We start from the raw sequence: 17944 nt of genomic DNA on the forward strand, positions 1-17944 counted from the left end.
TTAAAATCACCAATCTCAGCAAATCAATATGCAGATTCAGTTCCACCATATGGATATATTGTGTCAAGCCCACCGCAATGTCACAGTACTCCAATGTCGGTGAGTCCTGCACTAATTTCAACATGGGAGATTAACATGCTAACTGCAATACTTACTGCATAAACTGAATCTATCCTCAATTTATGCTTTTTTGTGGTCACCTCCAAAGGGGCACCTATACTGGTTGGGTGGGGTGCTCAGCCCAATAGGAATCTGGTCTGGATTCCAAATCTACATAGAAAAGGGGAATTGGGGGCACACACAGAACATGCATTTCTAAGTATTGGCGCTGCCATAGAGACCAAAATAAATATAAAATACAGATTAGGGAACAGCACGCACCAGATGAGCTAAAACCAGCTTGAGAACTGAGTGTGTCCAACCGAAGGGCAAGCTATTTGAGTTGTATGCCTTTCCCAGTATTCTCTTGTGACCTGTTTATTACCCTTGTATCTTAATGATTATAGTCTCCACCTTGCCACTTGCCTTCAAATACCTGTGTGCAGCCACTTTGTTAGGGTAGTTAATATAAAATGTGGAACAGTAATTACTATTTGCACCACAACCACAACACTAAACTGTAGTAGTTATGGTGCATAGAGTGCCTCTTTAATAAAACGCTCTCACGGCCTACAGCGCTTGTGAACAGACGCATCTCCCTCAAGCTCCGTTAGAGCCGGGGAAAGAATCGACGAAAAAGCCACAAAACGAGCAATCACGACGACCAAACCGACACCCCACACACACAGAAGCTATGGGGCGCAAGCACAAGAAGTCTCACCTCCAAGAAACTCCCCGGCAGCAAGATATTCGGCTTTCATTTGAGAGGCCGGCGGCACGGCATCTGCCCAAAATGGCGCCGGAGGAGCATGGGACGCCGGAACCATCAGAGGCCTCCCAAGAAGAGGATGACCTGCTGAGCTCTCCCCGCTCGGGAGCGGAGTCTGATCGGTCAGAAACGGACGAGGATGCGACACCCTCTACAAAAGGGGATATCAGGAGGCTACTGACTGACCTCCGGAAAGTATGGAAGGAAGACCTCCAAGCAGCCCAGGCAGAAATAGGAGAGATCCGTCACAGGGTACAGGAGATGGAAGGCAGAGAGGCCTCCAGGAACAAGCACATACAAACCACCGACACCAGACCAGACAGCCTCTCTTCTCAGGTGCAACAACTGACCCAAGCAGTGACTACCCTAGAAACACGCCACAGACAAAAAAACCTGCGCTTCAGGGGAATATCAGAACAGATACCTGATGAGACGATACTCACCTTTGTGAGGGACCTAATAGACACCATGGGCATCAGAGACAACACTTCCCAGCACACTATCACCTCAGCATTCAGAGTGAGAAAGTCAGCTGCGGCTCCAAGCGACGCGCCCAGAGACGTAATTGCCGTAACCCGGGATATCGCAGTGAAGGCAGCGGTTATGAAGTGCTCCAGAGAACAGGGATCGGTACTATACAAAAGCCAGTCGATCTCTATCTACGCGGACATACCATTCTCTGCCCTAGCGGAAAGGAGGAAGCTAGCCCCCACTGCCAGGAAGCTCAGAGAATGCTCTATACGGTACTGCTGGGGGCTGGGGGGATCCCTAGTGATAACCAGTGGAGACACTACAGCAATGCTGACATCAACAGAGGACCCAGAACCGCTGATGCAGAAAGTCGGACTCCCGTCCCGCACACGTGCAAACACCTCAGAGGCACTCCTAGAGACACCCAAAAAAGACCGGGAGCCTACAACCAACAACACCTTCGGGTCCCAACAGAAGGCTAAATCCCCGAACAAAAAAGCACAGCCTTCACAGAGAAGCAAAGAAACGAGCATGAACACATCCCGGCACTCGGTTGGGCACCTCAAAATCCAGAGACTTGCTTAACGGGACTAGAACCAAGTTGGCTCCACACCATGAGCCATGAGAGCCCGCTGACCTCCCTCAAACCCCAACATTCCAACATGATAGGTTTAGTAAGGGCAATAGAGGGAGACGCAGACACAAGACTGTCCTTAACCGCACATTAAAGCGTTTTGATGCATCTACGTTCTCCCCTGCTCTGCACCGCCCATACATATTGTTTCCTTAAGTAATATTGTTTCCTTATGTAATAGTGTTCCCATGGCCTACTTAATCTAACACTGTTTTTATAAACAATGCTATTTATATCATATTCAGTTAAACCGTGTTAAAACGTCAAAGTATAACTCCATTACCCATATTATGGTAAAGTTGTTTTCAAGAAAAATTTTAATAAAAATTAAATTGAAAAAAAAAAACAACAAAAAAAACGCTCTCACATCATGGCAAACTATATAAAGACATTGTTATGCTGAGCTGGTGGTAGTGTTGTTGCCTCTTTCTATGATCAGTTTTATTTGTTACAAATAACATGTAATACAAAGCTTTATAGTTGTGAGTCACAACATGAACTGATACAGATTAGGCCTTTTAAACTAAAACTTTTACGGGATGCTGCTGGAGCAGTATGTGGCATATATCTCTAACAAAAAAATTGCAATGTTCCCTAGAACTCAAGAACTGTTCCCTGACACAGAAATGGAGAAGTATGCAGAATTCATCCTAGTATCCCTTGATAAAACAAAGCAGCGGGAGTTTGTCCCATCCTACGATGAGATCTCTGTATTGATCAACAGAGAAGAACTGTCCTGTATGGTCTATTATCCTGGAGCAGGCACCTGCAAAGTGCAGATCACTTCACATACCACAGCTGAAGAGGTGAGAAAAAGGATGGAATGATAGATAGACAGAAAGACAGACAGATAGATTATTATTATTTATTTAGCGCCAGCTTATTCCGCAGCACTTTACAAATGAGACAATAACAAAATGTAACTGGAACAATAGGTAGATAAGGACCCTACTGAAACAAGCTTACAATCTAGAGCAGGCTTCCCCAAATTCCAGCCCTCCAGATGTTGCTAAACTACAACTCCCATGATTCTATGAATGAAATAGATAGGCTGAGAATCATGGGAGTTGTAGTTCAGCAACATCTGGAGGGCCGGAGTTTGGGGAAGCCTGATCTAGAGGATAGATAGATAGATAGATAGATAGATAGATAGATAGATAGATAATTGTGAGAATCTGACACTCACTAAAATGAATTTATGATAATTAAAAGTGAGTATCAAATTTTAGGCGAAAATACCCTAATTAGAAATCATTCTTCCAAGTCAGCTACATTTTCATAATGGTCCGTTTAGTCTAAACATTCTCTTTGAAACTTTAAACTTTAATTAACAAATTGAAATTAAAGAATGAATTTGAAACCATTTTTAAAAATGTAATATAATGCTGGAGCTATTTGCTAAACTGGGAACTGTGAGAATTTACATGAGAATTGCATTTTCAAGTCCAAAATAGCTCAATTGAAACATTCTCCAATTCAACTGTTATTCCAGTTTGGCTATTTTAGCTATTTAAAATAAACCTGTATATAAAGACGTACAGGAAGAATAGGAAGAAATGATCAGCATTGTACCTTGTGTTGTAGAATTTACTTGCTGTAAAACTCAATGTATGTAGTGAAATTTAGTGAATCTTCCTTAACCCCTTAAGGACACATGACATGTGTGACATGTCATGATTCCCTTTTATTCCAGACGTTTGGTCCTTAAGGGGTAGCATTCACCATGGCAACCAATTGATGTGTTTCATTTTACATCCACAATGTAAAAAAAGCGCCTGTTTTGCCTTCATACATCTCCTCCTACATATTCTACTACTCACCACTGGGTGCTACAATGGAAGTAGACATGCCATGCAGGGGAACGTTTGCAAATATTGCAAAGACCACACAAGTCACAGTTCTCCTTTAAACCAGCTTTCACTTCCCGGGGTTTTAGTATTATGTTTACTAATCCCCTATATTTAACAAATATATATTCTGAGCTGATAAAAAATAAAGAGACACGTAGCTGTCTACACATAATTATCCCACCTCTGTGGCTGTGTGAAGCTGGCCCATCTACAACCGGCACAAAAACAAAAAATCCACTGTGTTTCATGTTCCGTTTGTGCTGTTTTGTGCCGTAAAAATTAAGATGTGTGCTGCTTTTATTATTAGGGTAATAGGATTTGATTTTAGAGCTTTACCGAATTAATAAAGATCACCTAAAGTTACCCAGCCCCCCTACCACAGCCAAAAGACATGAAACTGGGCTGGTTGGTTAGTGCTACGTTTCTGCAATTGAAATCTCCATTATATCTCATTTTGTTTTTGAATTATTAACGATTTAATAAAAGATCATCAAAGGTCACTCCGCCCCCCTACGACAGCCAAAAAACACAAAACCAGGCTGGTTGGTTAGTGATGTGTTTAAGACATTAACATTTTTATTTGTGCTGCTTTGTTTTTTTGTAGTTTTAACAGTTTTTTTTTTTTTTTTTTGTCAAGGAAATGATCCTCCATAGACCTCAATGCTGTACTCTCGCGCATGTCAAAATAATGACATTGGTAGAAATGTCACAATAAGTTTACATTTTTGCTATTTTGACTTAAAGTTTGAAGGCCCAACAACTCCCAAGTCAGGGATTGCATAGCTTTTTCACAAAACAGTGTATTTGTTTTGTGAATTGTAGTAAAAATTCTATCTCAACTAATTAGCCTTATTCACTGTTTAGTGAGTAAATTGACCACTTGGTCAGTCAAAGTGCCGGGATCCCATTACAGTTAAAATGATGGAGAGGATGCAGCTGCAGTGTAGATATCAATATCACCAGTAAACATCTGTAAGTGGGCATACACTTATAACATTAGAAGGGGGCATCCAATGTCAAAGACCGAACAGTTACACGGAAGAGTCCATGAAAGTGATTAAGTCCCTAGATAACTAATGTAAACACTCTGAAACACTGAATAGAATTACTATTATTATTACAAAAATATATTTGATACTCACTAGTGTTAATAAAAAAAACTCCCTCGTAACCTCAGATAAGACAGGCTCTCCACCCAGGGTACGTGAGTAGTGAGTTGGAAGTATTAAGCAGGTCGCTTTCCAGCTATTGGTGTAATTCAAGTCCCACGATCCTCCTATAGAATTTGAATGGGAAACGGGAGATTGAGAATCTTGATAGTAGAAGTTCAACTACTGGTAGGGCCGTATTTACCTGTCATGTGTCATTCTAAGGCACACTGTCAGGGTACCTGTGGTCTCATGCCAGGCTGAGACCCAGCCTGTGGATCCCCTCCTGAAGGAAAGGGACTATCCTTAGTCTTCTTCGCCTCTCCACAGCAGTTCCGACACCAGCTGCAGTTGCTCCGCCCCTTTTTATGACGTGTCGCCCATGTACGCCAATGTCATGAAGTCACGGCCTGCCGAAACTTTCGAAATAGACCATTTTAGGGGCGTGGCTATCTAATTTAAGAGGCAAACTATAAAAAGTGTTAATAAGCTTTGAATCATTACCCTGTTGTGGTTAAAAGTTACTTTGTTCCTTTTAGTGCATTTTCTGGTTTTTGATATTTTGTATTTTGACTTCGGCTCTGGTTTCACTATTCTGTATTTTCCTTCTCTGTGACTCGGCTTGTACTTTATCGGTTATTCTGTCTTCTGGCCCCCTTGACCTTGGCTCATCCCTGACTATTCTCTGTCCTTGCTAACATTAACCTGGCCACTCTAAGGTCCAGTATACCTTCTCTATTAGCACCCAGCATTTTGGATTCCTGAGTTGTTCCTGACACACACTCCCTGTTCCCCCTCCATCCCTACCTCATAAAAAATACACGTTGTGCTGCCTACGGACAGTTCTTGGGTGTTCCCGGATGTGGGACACCAGAGAATTAAATCAGGACTGCAAGACAGGACCCCAAAATTAAGACTGTCCTGCCAAAATCAGGACTGTTTGGGGTCCAGCTCTATAACTGTTGCTGCAGCTCTGCTCTCAAGCATAGGAGGCTGACTTGACTACAGAGCACACTGGCCAAGACTCCTTATCGCCCCTCACAAGTTCACCTAAGGTTCAAAAATATACATTAGAAGTGCAATAAATAAGTGTGCCCCCTACAGGACAGATTTCTAATGGCAAATGCCTACTCTGGCTAATGGGAAATCTGACCCTGACTATTGGCGAGTTGCTTATTGACTACCAACATGAGTGTTGCTGGGGAGTGATTTAGGTTGCATGGGTTACTCTAGGTTCCATGACCACTTCAGCTTTTCGAAGTGGTCATGGAGCAAGCAATCTGTATGTGCAGCGTTTCTGCTTCAAACTTTACACATGCAGAGATATCTGAACTCCAGGCTGCCTAATGTTAATTCTGTGCACAAATTACATTTGTCATCAACGTACACTGCTGTATAATCAGCTTCTAATTGTAGGCTGGACTGGGAGCGCAATTGCAAAGGGAAGCTTGTTTGTCCCCTTCGTCTGTTCATTGCTCGTGTGCTCCCTTCCTACCTTTTTGCATTCTGATTTGTGATTTTTTTTTGTGTTTTTTACGATCCCTTTCCTCGGTCCACTTCCCCACACTTCTCTATGAAGCCTTTGTTAAAAAGGATTGAAGTAACACTTTAAGTCACAGATGTGTGTTTACTTAATGCTGGACATAATTTATTCATGTTTTTCCAATAGATATTGTAGTTTAGTTGATGTCCAGGAAATGTACTCCAACACTAACACTGACCCTTTTGCCTTCTCAAACAGCTGGTGCAGGAACTGACTGACAAACTTAATCTGAGTAACAGCCATAATGTCTTTGCCCTGTATGAACAGAACAGCCATTACGAGCAGGCCCTCAGCAAACCTACCATCATTGCCGATACTCTCACCAGGTTTGAAAAGTAAATATCTTTATACTAGTATTGAGTTATAAAGGGAGGGAGATATGAAGGGCAGATCAGTATATGGCATGCTTTACTCAATCAACATTGTGGTGAATTGACCATGAGTTACAAAATTTGCGAAGAAAGCATTTGATAGTTAAAAACACAAAATTCTATGCGATAGGTGAAAAGTTGTAGCTTAATTATACAAACATAAATTGAATTAAAAAAAACTGTCAAAACATTTATAAATCAAAATATATACTTATCAGATAATCACAGCCGCTTATACTAAAATAAATTGCTTGCTTGCCTTCTCACAATGCATGTGGGGCACATGGAGTAAATAGCTGCACGCACAGCGGTCGTCATCCATTTCTAATTTGTATACAAATAACATAACATAAGAAAAATCATGTTTTATTTTTACATTTCCCTGCCTTTTGACTTGCACAAAATGTAACTTCATTACATGACACCAAAACTACAAATTATTATTTTATTATGACAGGATCAGTTTAATTATAAAATACAATTATTTCTTAATCCCTGTTAATGAGGCTAGTTGTTAGATATTTCATAAGCTACAAAATAACTGAATGTCTGCTAGTGTTTTACAAACATTAGGACACCCTGGTATATCATATTTGTGTTGGTGGCATGGTGGTATGAATTGTTTGGGGTTTTTTTTTGTCTGTTCTTTTGGGGGGTAGGGAGGTGGGGGGTCGGGAGAGAGTATTTGTTTAAAGAAGACAACTATTTCTACTGAGTTTCCACCAGACTCGCTATCTGAGTCTCTGCCTGCTCTCCTCAATTTTCCAGTTCTCGTCAATACTTTTGACTACTTCTGGAAAATCTAAAATAGATAGACATATATAAGGAGGAGCTCTGACATGCCGTGCTACTTACTTAATTGTATTTTACACATTTACATGAATATATCCAATAGTAATTTGCATCTTACAATCGCAGCCTGTCCTGCAAAGAAAAAGGATTTGAATCACGATGGAGACTTTACTTCAAGCTCTACTGTTTCCTTAATATTGAAGATGTAGCCAAAGACAGCCTAGAATACTCCTTTCTCTTCGAGCAGGTACTTTGGAAAATTACAGTGATTTACTTTACCTGTAGGCCTCTTCCATCAACTACTAATCATAACTTATTTCCATTCAGTCACACTACAATATAAATATCTCAGAAGTCAAGAGTACATTTTTTTCTGTGCGCCTCTACAAATATGAAACATTATACTCGGTGCTATTTTATAATATTTGGAGTTTGTTGGTATCTGTCTTTTTCTATTTTTTACATGATTAACTCTTAATCATTAACTATTTTACGCCCTCTATTATGAGCCTTGATTCTGCTACCCAATGCTTGTATCCTCACAGGACTTTAAATTGTTCCACTCATTGCTCCAACATTTATGCCCTAGTAAAATACATTGAAACTCAGAAAAATCCTTATTAATGCAATAATGATTTTCACATGAATTTGGATATAATTTATTTATTTTTAATTGAAAAGTGCTTGCATTTATTTCTTTTTTTTTCCAGGCACACGAGGCAGTTATACGAGGGTACATGCCAACCAACGAGGACACGTTGCACTCACTGGCAGCTTTACGTCTCCAGTTCCTAAATGGTGACTTTTCCCCCCATGCCCCCTTCCCTCGACTAGAAGAATTGTTCCCCATCTATATACTTCACTCTCGGATTTTGTCCTCAACTAAACCTTCAATCACATCCAGAACTTCCTGCACTAGTTTCCAAAAAGGAATTTTCTCAAAGGCTCTTCCTAATGGGCTGTGGAACAACTCCTTGGAAAAGCAGAAAGCAGAGGAGAGCCAGAAGTTCAAGGGACGTATGAAAGAGGAGAGTGCCAACATGATGTCTGCAATTGTAGAAAAATGGAAGGTCCTGCACAGTATGCAGAAGACAGAGGTCATGACCTCATATCTGTCTATTGTAAAGCAGTGGTCGGGCTATGGCTCCACATTATTTGATATTGACTTCTACATGGTAAGTCGAGGTATTTAGTATCTGATTATGCAGATAATTAGTAGATAATTAATCGTTACTAAAGACGATTTTGAGAGACATACAAAGAGTAGTTACAGATAAACCATTTTGATTCATTTTTGATTCTGTGTCCATTAGAAAAATAATAAGCCTCAAAATCATCCAAGATGTGTTTTAAAGGTTGACCTTGATGGACTTGAGTCTTTTTTCAACCTAGATCACTGTGTAACTGAATTATGAATTACTTGCAATTTATATGACTTAGATCAGTTATCACTTAAAGGAACACTCCGGGCACCATAACAGCATAACCAAAATTAAGTTGTTATGGTGCCAGGAGGTCCCTGACGCTGGGTTACCTTTAGGGGTTAAACTATTTACAAATGGTTTAACCCCAAAGTCTGTGCTGCAGCACTGCTCCTCTTGCTGATTGGCTTACTGTCAGCTGACACTAAGCCAGTTATTCCCCATTTATTAAAATGGCTCGAAAAAGTTACCTATTGGAGCAAAGACCAAAAAAACATTTGTGTTATGGTGCCCAGAGTGTTCTTTTAATTGCATTTGATATGACACTTCATTAGCTCGAAAGGCAGGTAAAGGGCTTTAAGGGGTTTTTTTTGCATTTGGAATTTTTTTCCCTCTTTCAATTGTTCTATATAGTTTTTTTAAAGTTCCATCTTTTTTTTGAAGGGTATTTTATTTTAAAGAATGCCCTTTTCCTTGCACTGAAGAGGAGAGGATATTTGAGCATAGTTTGACAATGCTGGCAATGTAAGTATTTAAATCTATTGGTATTATAGGTTTTATGTAATAGGGTAAGGTTATGGAAGAGATCTCCCTGATGATCCCTTATATATGTACATACGTAATGTTTGATAGTGGACTAGTACATTTACCTTTTTCCACTGCTTGGGAGATTCTCTTCATTGCAGCTCCATTTGCCCTCTATAAGGTCATCAATCCTGATGACTTATGTCTAATTAGATGGTTCTCGGAGAAGCACTGAGGTCACAAATGGTGCATGCAATTGTCATGACCCTCCAATCCAATGCGCTCCAATGTTTTTCAAAAAGAGCAAGGGGGCAGCATCTATACCCATAATTTTATTAAAATGAAGGCAAGGCTACGACACTTGTTTATCATTTTTGATTATGCTTGTTAGGATCTCATAATCGCTATTAAGGAGAGAGTGCAGGTAACTTTTTCTTTTCTTTGGTTTTTACTATATATTGGGGCTGATATGTACTGTAGTCATTGCTGCCGGCCCAGTAGTGATGGGAGTGAGCGCAGGACTTCTCTTTTTGTATTTGTATTTACTTTGTATCACACAGCCTTGTTACAATGCTGCCGCCCATCCCATGTGTTCCCTATTAAGGGTTAATAAGTGTATAGGGGTGTATATAAAAAATACCCCTCTCTGTCTCATTAGAGATATCTTTGCCAGAAGCTCAAGGAAGCAGGCTGAAGAGTCAGTGTTAGGACCCGCTTAGGGGGGTCTGCCTTGACGTTGGCAGGCAGGCATTCCCTCCAATGGCAATTGGAGCAACTAAATGTATACATAGGGATTAAGGAGAGAGCGCAGGTAACTTTTTCTTTTCTTTGGTTTTTACTATATATTGGGGCTGATGTGTACTGTAGTCATTGCTGCCGGCCCAGTAGTGATGGGAATGAGTGCAGGACTTATCTTTTTGTATTCATAATCGATAATGTTGAACTTTTTTTTAACCCCTTAAGGACACATGACATGTGTGACATGTCATGATTCCCTTTTATTCCAGAAGTTTGGTCCTTAAGGGGTTAAACATTCAAGAAAGGAAGCACTTGAGAACTAATGCATTTGAGATAAGTTCACAAATCTAATTCATATTGATGTGACGTTCACAACAGGAACAAAATGAAACTGGCCACCCATGAAAATCTTCCAGTCTGCCTGACTGACAGCCCTGGTGGTCTGTCTTATAGTGTCAGTGGGTTTCATAAATTGCTGCTGCTATAGCCCATTCTCAGGCATGAGAGCACACTCAGTAATGCAAAATACTTATGGTGCGTAGACTAACCATTTAAAAATAAAGTTGTTGTTTTTGTTTTTTTTTATTCTGAATTCTGAGATTTGTGGTAGTAAGTGAAGATCAGGAAAAGCTAGAAAGTTAAAATACTTTTACTTTCTTAAGGAGAACCTCTGGCTCTAGATACACAAATCACTGCTAAAAAAAACCCTTACACTTTATACCAGCCCTTGAGACAGAACTGTTATTGATAATTTAAAGGGGCTCTGTCACTTAACATCCCCCATTCACCATGGCCTACGTCTAAATTCAAGGTGCTGCCATCTTAGTGTTTCCAATATGGCAGCCACCAGAAATCTCTGTTTCTGCTCTTCCAATGGCTTCCTTGGAGTTACGGTGATGCAATGCTGCCAGAAGGGGCACCTAGCTGGAAGGAGGTGAGTATTAGGATGGCAGCCAATGGCAAAGTTGACAAAGGACAATAAAAAACAGGGCAGTACAGGGACACTAGTGCAACAATGAACATTCACTCTAAGAGCTGAGAATGTATTATTCACATGGCAATAAAGCTAGTAGTTTACTACAACCAATAAACGGACCATGCTGTAATCAGGGATGTGATTAGTTGATGAGCTTTTGTGGTTTACTTTGAAAACTAAAGTGGTATACAAGGAAATGATAGAAATACCATCCAGTCTGAATTATTAAAGCTAGTTTCATAGGCCATCTACTTCACCGATTAATGATATTTGCACACAGGCTATTGATGTGTCAGGATTTTTATGGACAGTTTAATTGTCTATTAATCACAATTCTATATCCATTAATTACTACAGTAGAGCTGGCATGACCACACAGACATAACTAATAGATTGGTAAGTGAATATTATTTAAAATATTGTATTTTACACTTACCTAGGATCCAGTGGAATCTTTACAAAATGTGAGAGTTTTGCTACCATTAATGCAATCAGCTTATAGTGTGCATTACATCGCACAGAATTTAATTCTAAAAATGCCAGCAAATGTATATTTTTTTTAAAAAAATGCTTTATTTATGAGTGTCAGACTTGTCATATGCATAACATATGTTACAAAAGGTGCATAATACAAAAAAGCCTGCGAGAGCTATTATATATACCGTTGGATCACAGTAAGCATGAATAGGAACATCTAAATGGCTGGTCTGTCAAGACATATCACATTTTTACATATTATTTAAACTAGCAACATTAACTCGTATATGCTATTCTTGTGGTGAAAGGTATCCTTCGTAATTGTATATGGCTTACTTTATCCCAAGATGGAAAGTATATATCGCATCCATGTCTCCATGGACCCTGGTCTTTCCGTTGGGTCTTATATGGAGAATCTATGTAAGATCTCATAAAACTTTCAGTTCCTGGGATTAGAAGACAGAAAGAAAGTGAGAAGAGAAAATGAAAGAGGAAAGGAATAGTAGAGATAAGGGGTTGGTAGGTTGAGGCAACCCCATGCAAGCAGTCATCCAATCCAAGTCTTTTTGTTTAATTCCAGGTTATAACCTGGGTGAGGGGGTGGAGAACCCATCTCGTCGCTGCACGTCATAAACACCAGCTAGGGACCTGCCAGGCATCTATTAGTCTGCCAGATCGCAATTTACCCAGGGTGCAAATGTATAGATTTTAATTTAATGTTCTTACACTTAAACATTATAGACTTCTCTTTGCTGGTCTAAGGTGAGGGTTCAATGAAAAAAGAGAACAGGAATTGTCAGTCCCCCCCATTTTCCATCACAGATAATGTTGTATTCTTGGCACTATAGTTCCCTCTGACCCCCTTCCCCCGGTTAAAAATAAAACATTATTTAGTCAAGTGATTCCAGTGCTCCCTTGGCACTGGGTCGGTGCTAATGTGCATGCACGGTGAGCGCATTAGGCCCTCTCCATAGGAACGCTTTGAATCAATGCTTTCCTATGGGGATTTAACGAATGCTGGATGTCCTCATGCAGAACTTGAAGATGTCCAGCGTCAGTTAGACGAACAAAAAGTCACAAGTTACAGTAGATTTTCAGCCCACCCGGTATACTATTTACCTTTCACGTTATTTTTTTACGTCATGTTGCTAAACGGTATCCAAGGACATCTGGTGGTAAATTAGATATATTACCATCTACTGTCCACACAGAAGAACAAGCTTCTGGATACCATTTCTAAACTATTTATTTTAACTGACGAGACACTTTTTGTATCAATTGTTTCTTATAATATATTCTACCCCACCCAATGGGAGAAATCTGTTGGAATTTAGGACTTAACATTTTTTCCTTTGGTTTTTTCCTAGTTCCAGTTTGGCATTTTCTTGTTGCAGGACAAGATATATGATTTATAGTCGTTGTAGTTTGTTGTACTCTTTATGTGTTATATATCTATTATTCTCACCCCCTACTCCTCTTTTATCACTGTCACTCCAGAGTACATATAAGTCACATTTCTATATTCATTTTTTGGATATTTGTTTACTTGTCTTCAATAAAAGTTATATTTTATCATTATTATTCTATGGTGTTTCACCACATTCAATTTATTTAGCTAAAACTGCAAAACTGTGTTACATTGCAGGACTAAGTGTGACAGGGACAGTGCACCCAGATCATTCATTCAATGAGCTGAATTGGTCTGGGTGCCTTTAGTGTCCTTTTAAGCTTGCAAAGCACATTACAGTAAGGTGTGCACCCAGAGATAATTACTATAAAAAATAGAAAAGTTTAGCTACAAAAAAAAACATTTTTACAAAATACACATTTTTGCTTGAATAATAATTAGGTATATAAAGAGGCTTTCTTCAAAAACATAATAAACTTAAGTGACTTTCGGTAATTAAAAAATAAGAAACTACTAATGTATGTTTATTGCTTACCAAGAACTATTGCATAGCATGCTATATTATCCATTTGCCATACAACTATGCAGCTCATCAGTAAATTCTGAATTGCGTAGAGTTGTCAAGGGTATTGCAAAATCTAGACCAAAAGTCTTGAAGATTGTTTACAATATTGCTATTTTCACAATTGCATGGACAAAGTCTGGTTACAGAACTTTAGTGGATAACCCTGCGTGTGTCTGCACATTGCATGAATATACAGGAATTTATATAGGTGTCTGTACTTTGTTCAAGAATTAAGCTATACTCTGGTTGCTAGATACATATTTATGTATGGTAAACATGTAACATGTTTCACGAATGTTGCCAAACAATTGCTGTATTTTGGCTCTCAAAGGATCATGGGATTTTCCTAAAATCTGGAGTTGCAGAATATGGTTACCCATCTGAAACCTTTTGCACATATAATGCAAGCAATAGGTCTCTGAAATCCTTGTTTTAGAAAATGAAAGTTTTAAAACAACAGCCTCAGGTTTTCTGTGTCCTTTTGGATTGACTCACAGATTATGCACATCTTGTTTCCTCTCCAGAGCTCATCTGGGAGTTTTTTTCAACGCCTCTGGCTTGGCATCAGTGCCTCGTCCCTTTGCCTCTACAAACAGGGAGAAATGGAGCCCTTTGAAAATGTTCTGTACAGTCAGATATCATCATTTGGTGTTTCAGACAGTACCACCTTTAAAGTGTCAGCGGGGGAGAAAGACATGATATTTGAAACCACTAAGGTGAGATTTAACACTGCATCATTTCTGATATTAAAGATTTAAGGTTTTTTTCTGTAACTGAGGAATTGTCAGTAGATCAAAATTGTCCAAAATTCTAAGTGAATTTCAAATGTAAAGGAACACTATAGGGTCAGGAACATGTATTCCTGACCCTATAGCATTAAAAACACCATCTAGTCCTCCTGGCCCCCCTCGACCCCCTAAATATAGTAAAATCTTACCTTTACTTAGGTCTGCTGCTGCTGGCTCTGCGCCTAATCTGCCTGCTTGGCTGACATCATCAGAATTGTTGATCTGAACGAATCACAATGCTTTCCCATAGGGAAGCATTGGATTGGCTGGATTTGTCAAGAAGGCAGATCAGGGGCAGAGCCAAAAACAAGCCAAACACAGCCCTGGCCAATCAGCATCTCCTCATAGAATTGCATCGAATCAATGCATCTCTATGAGGAAAGTTCAGTGTCTCCATGCAGAGGGTGTACTGCTCCAGGAATTTCAATCTGACATTGGCCAGTGGAGGTATCCATTGGCTGTAATGTAAACACTGCATTTTCTTTGAAAATACAGTGTTTACTGCAACATGCCTGAATGGACTGATTATACTCACCAGATCAAATACAAGAAGCTGTAGTTGTTCTGGTGACTATAGCATCCCTTTAATGTAGCCAAAGTAGAAGCATAGCTTACTTGTAGTATTTTTGTATTTCAGCTACTTTGGCCTTACATTAGAAATTCTCTTCTTTATTCACTATGAATTCTCACTTTAGTAAATAGCCCAGACACATGCATAAATACATGAGCCAGGTGAGGCACTAGTCACTTGAGTGATGCTGGACATCTATAAAGAAGGTTAGCATAAAATATATATCTACGTATTAAATTACTATAATTAGCTTGCTACTAATTTTAATTGATTTGGTACTATTAATAAATACCCAACCTACATAAGGACACAATTGATTCCTGGATACCTCCCACATTAGTGTACTTATTATGTCACTTGTGTGTACTATTAAGGACATTTTTATAAACCTTTGATAGTGTCATTCATTTAAGTTGTAGATCAGAATTAAGTGGAAAAACATGTCACTGCAATTAGGTATTGAATAAATAATTACTCACGAGCCTTTCCCTCGAAGGCCTCGTTCTTGTAATTACTCACAAGTCTGAAAAGGAGTGTTGTCATTAATGCACTTTGCTAATGATGACTAACCCTAACGGAAATGCTCATATCAGGAAAAAGTTTGTTTGCAATGACTCTCTTATGATCAACCCTTTCTTGGGAGCACGCACCAACTGCAACTTAAAAAATGTAACAAAAACTTGTAATAATGATTGGCCCATCCAAATTTTATCATTTGTGTTTAACAAAAGCTCCATTTGGTAACACTTGCTAATAATGTCTGCGTGTTTTTACCATGCGGTCAGCCAACTTACTAAAACAATTGTTTTGTATATCTGTTCAGTTGTGAAATTTTCAACAACTGGCTGTTGGATTTGTAAATTACAGCTAGTGTTACTTTAATTGAGTGTTAAATTAGCTATTAGGCCCCCGGCCCACTCAGATCGCTCTGAAACTGTTTTATACTTACCTTTTCTCCCACACTGGTCTCGCCGCAGTTGGCCTTGATGCCATGGCTGAGATCATCAATCTTGATATTAGCCAATGCAATGTTTTACCATAAGAAAGCATTGAAAGGTAACTGTGCATGCACACCACGCTTTTCAAACAGCATCTCCTCATAGAGATGCATAGACTCAACACATCTCTATGGGGAACGTTCAGCGTCTCCATGCATTCATGATTATTTTAATTACCAATGTACATAACAAAAGAAGAGGTTCAAGCATAGATATATCGGGCTCATTTCAAGTTCTACGCTACTAGACAAGTCTAAAAGTTAGTCGCCACTAAAAGCCTGGAGGGTTCATGGCTAACTCACCAGGTGGTAATTTCTACTCGCAAGGGCTGCATTTTCACTCGCCAATGGCTAGTGGGCGAGTGGAAATTTGAAGCCCTCAATATACATATAGCAAATCGGTGAAGAATTTAACACTGCCCAGTGTGACCTTGTGCATTCTCCCTGTAAGAGTGGTACAAAATCCTGAGATTCAGGGTCTACCTTATCAAGGTCATAGATATTTATTGTATATTGTATATGTCTAAAATATATCACACATACCAAGTTAATCTTCTTTATGTCTGTTCTTTTATTAAAGGTGGATGAAATTACCCAGCTAATTAACACATACCTGATGTGCATCAGTAATGGACATTGCTCCACTATGGGGAGTAACAGTGTTGCATTTCACAGTCAAGAAGAAGCAGTGCAAAACTGACCCTGTTATGGTTTGCATAATTTCCCCTAAGGGCAACTTTTAGGCATGGCTATTACTTATGGCCCTTATGAATCAGCAGCAGCATTATACCTGGACATCGAATATGGATGTGCCTCTACAGGAGATTATAAAGATGTGGAAACAGTATTTTGCTGCAATCAAACTTCTATTCCCCAAACCAAAAATGTGTCTTTTCTCTTCCTCTACCATATAGATGCCTTTGGATAAGGATTTTTGCCTAATTTTGTCAGGATAATCGTCAAACCATTAGAAGGCAAAAAATCCAATCAACACATTTGTGCATTTTCACTCATTGCATACTGTAAGACAGTTTTATTTCAATTTTCAATCCAGTTACCGACACAGGATGCTAAGTTCTCCAGTTGTCTGCTGCAGTGTTTTTTGTTGTTTTGTGTATCAAACTGTACATTTATTCTCTGGATCCAGATCTATTCCTTTGAGCCTCATGTTGTGTCTCACGACCTAAGCTTTCCTTTGATGTTGGGTAACTGTTAAATGCAAAAATATGGTAAATAATTTATGTCAAAAAAAGGATTCTTTATTAGTAATACAATTTACGTTGCTATTGTTACACAAGACAAGGGGATGAAAAAACTACTCATTGTCTTTAAAAACGTTTGCGATTTAATCTATAATAATAATAATTTAACAAAATTACTATCCCAGCAGGATATAAGTCTCAAGGCAGGTAACTGGTTAGTCTCCCACCCCCTATTTTCATCATGATAGACATGAAGAATTAGGCCAAGCAAATTCATCATTCTGGGGCCACCTTATGGTAATCCTGCTCTATACCTGTTATGGTTCTAAAGCCATTGGACAATAACGTAAACATGGGTTTGACAGAACAGTTTGTCTCCAATAAAAGAGTCCTAAAAAGATATTTCATATTACTAGTAAATGAAACAAAATATCGATCCAACTCCCTCCCACCCCCGCCACAAAACAAACAAGCAAAAAAAAAATAAGAAACAACACGTTTAGCTATCAAAACTTAGCATTGATATCCATTTTACAATTTCTAGCTTTGTTAAGGAAATTATACCACACTTACAAAAGCAGTCTGTTACCCAGAATCCC

General features: G+C 39.1%; 1 protein-coding gene across 2 annotated transcripts in view; it reads left to right on the top strand.

Moving 5' to 3' along the window:
• Nucleotides 1-17291, top strand: part of PLEKHH3 (pleckstrin homology, MyTH4 and FERM domain containing H3) — a 99984-nt gene extending 82693 nt beyond the window's left edge. Inside the window, exons 8-13 of one of the 2 annotated variants that reach the window (XM_063458932.1) lie at nucleotides 2572-2779; nucleotides 6713-6849; nucleotides 7804-7924; nucleotides 8388-8852; nucleotides 14312-14503; nucleotides 16724-17291. In XM_063458932.1, the coding sequence (XP_063315002.1) occupies nucleotides 2572-2779; nucleotides 6713-6849; nucleotides 7804-7924; nucleotides 8388-8852; nucleotides 14312-14503; nucleotides 16724-16843 (1243 nt within the window). In that variant the 3' untranslated portion in view covers nucleotides 16844-17291. The remainder of the gene's footprint in view (nucleotides 1-2571; nucleotides 2780-6712; nucleotides 6850-7803; nucleotides 7925-8387; nucleotides 8853-14311; nucleotides 14504-16723) is intronic. The other variant, XM_063458933.1, reaches the window with a different exon arrangement.
• The last annotated feature ends 653 nt before the right edge of the window (nucleotides 17292-17944 follow it).

Source organism: Pelobates fuscus, chromosome 6, assembly GCF_036172605.1.
Source record: "Pelobates fuscus isolate aPelFus1 chromosome 6, aPelFus1.pri, whole genome shotgun sequence".
NCBI lineage: Eukaryota > Metazoa > Chordata > Amphibia > Anura > Pelobatidae > Pelobates > Pelobates fuscus.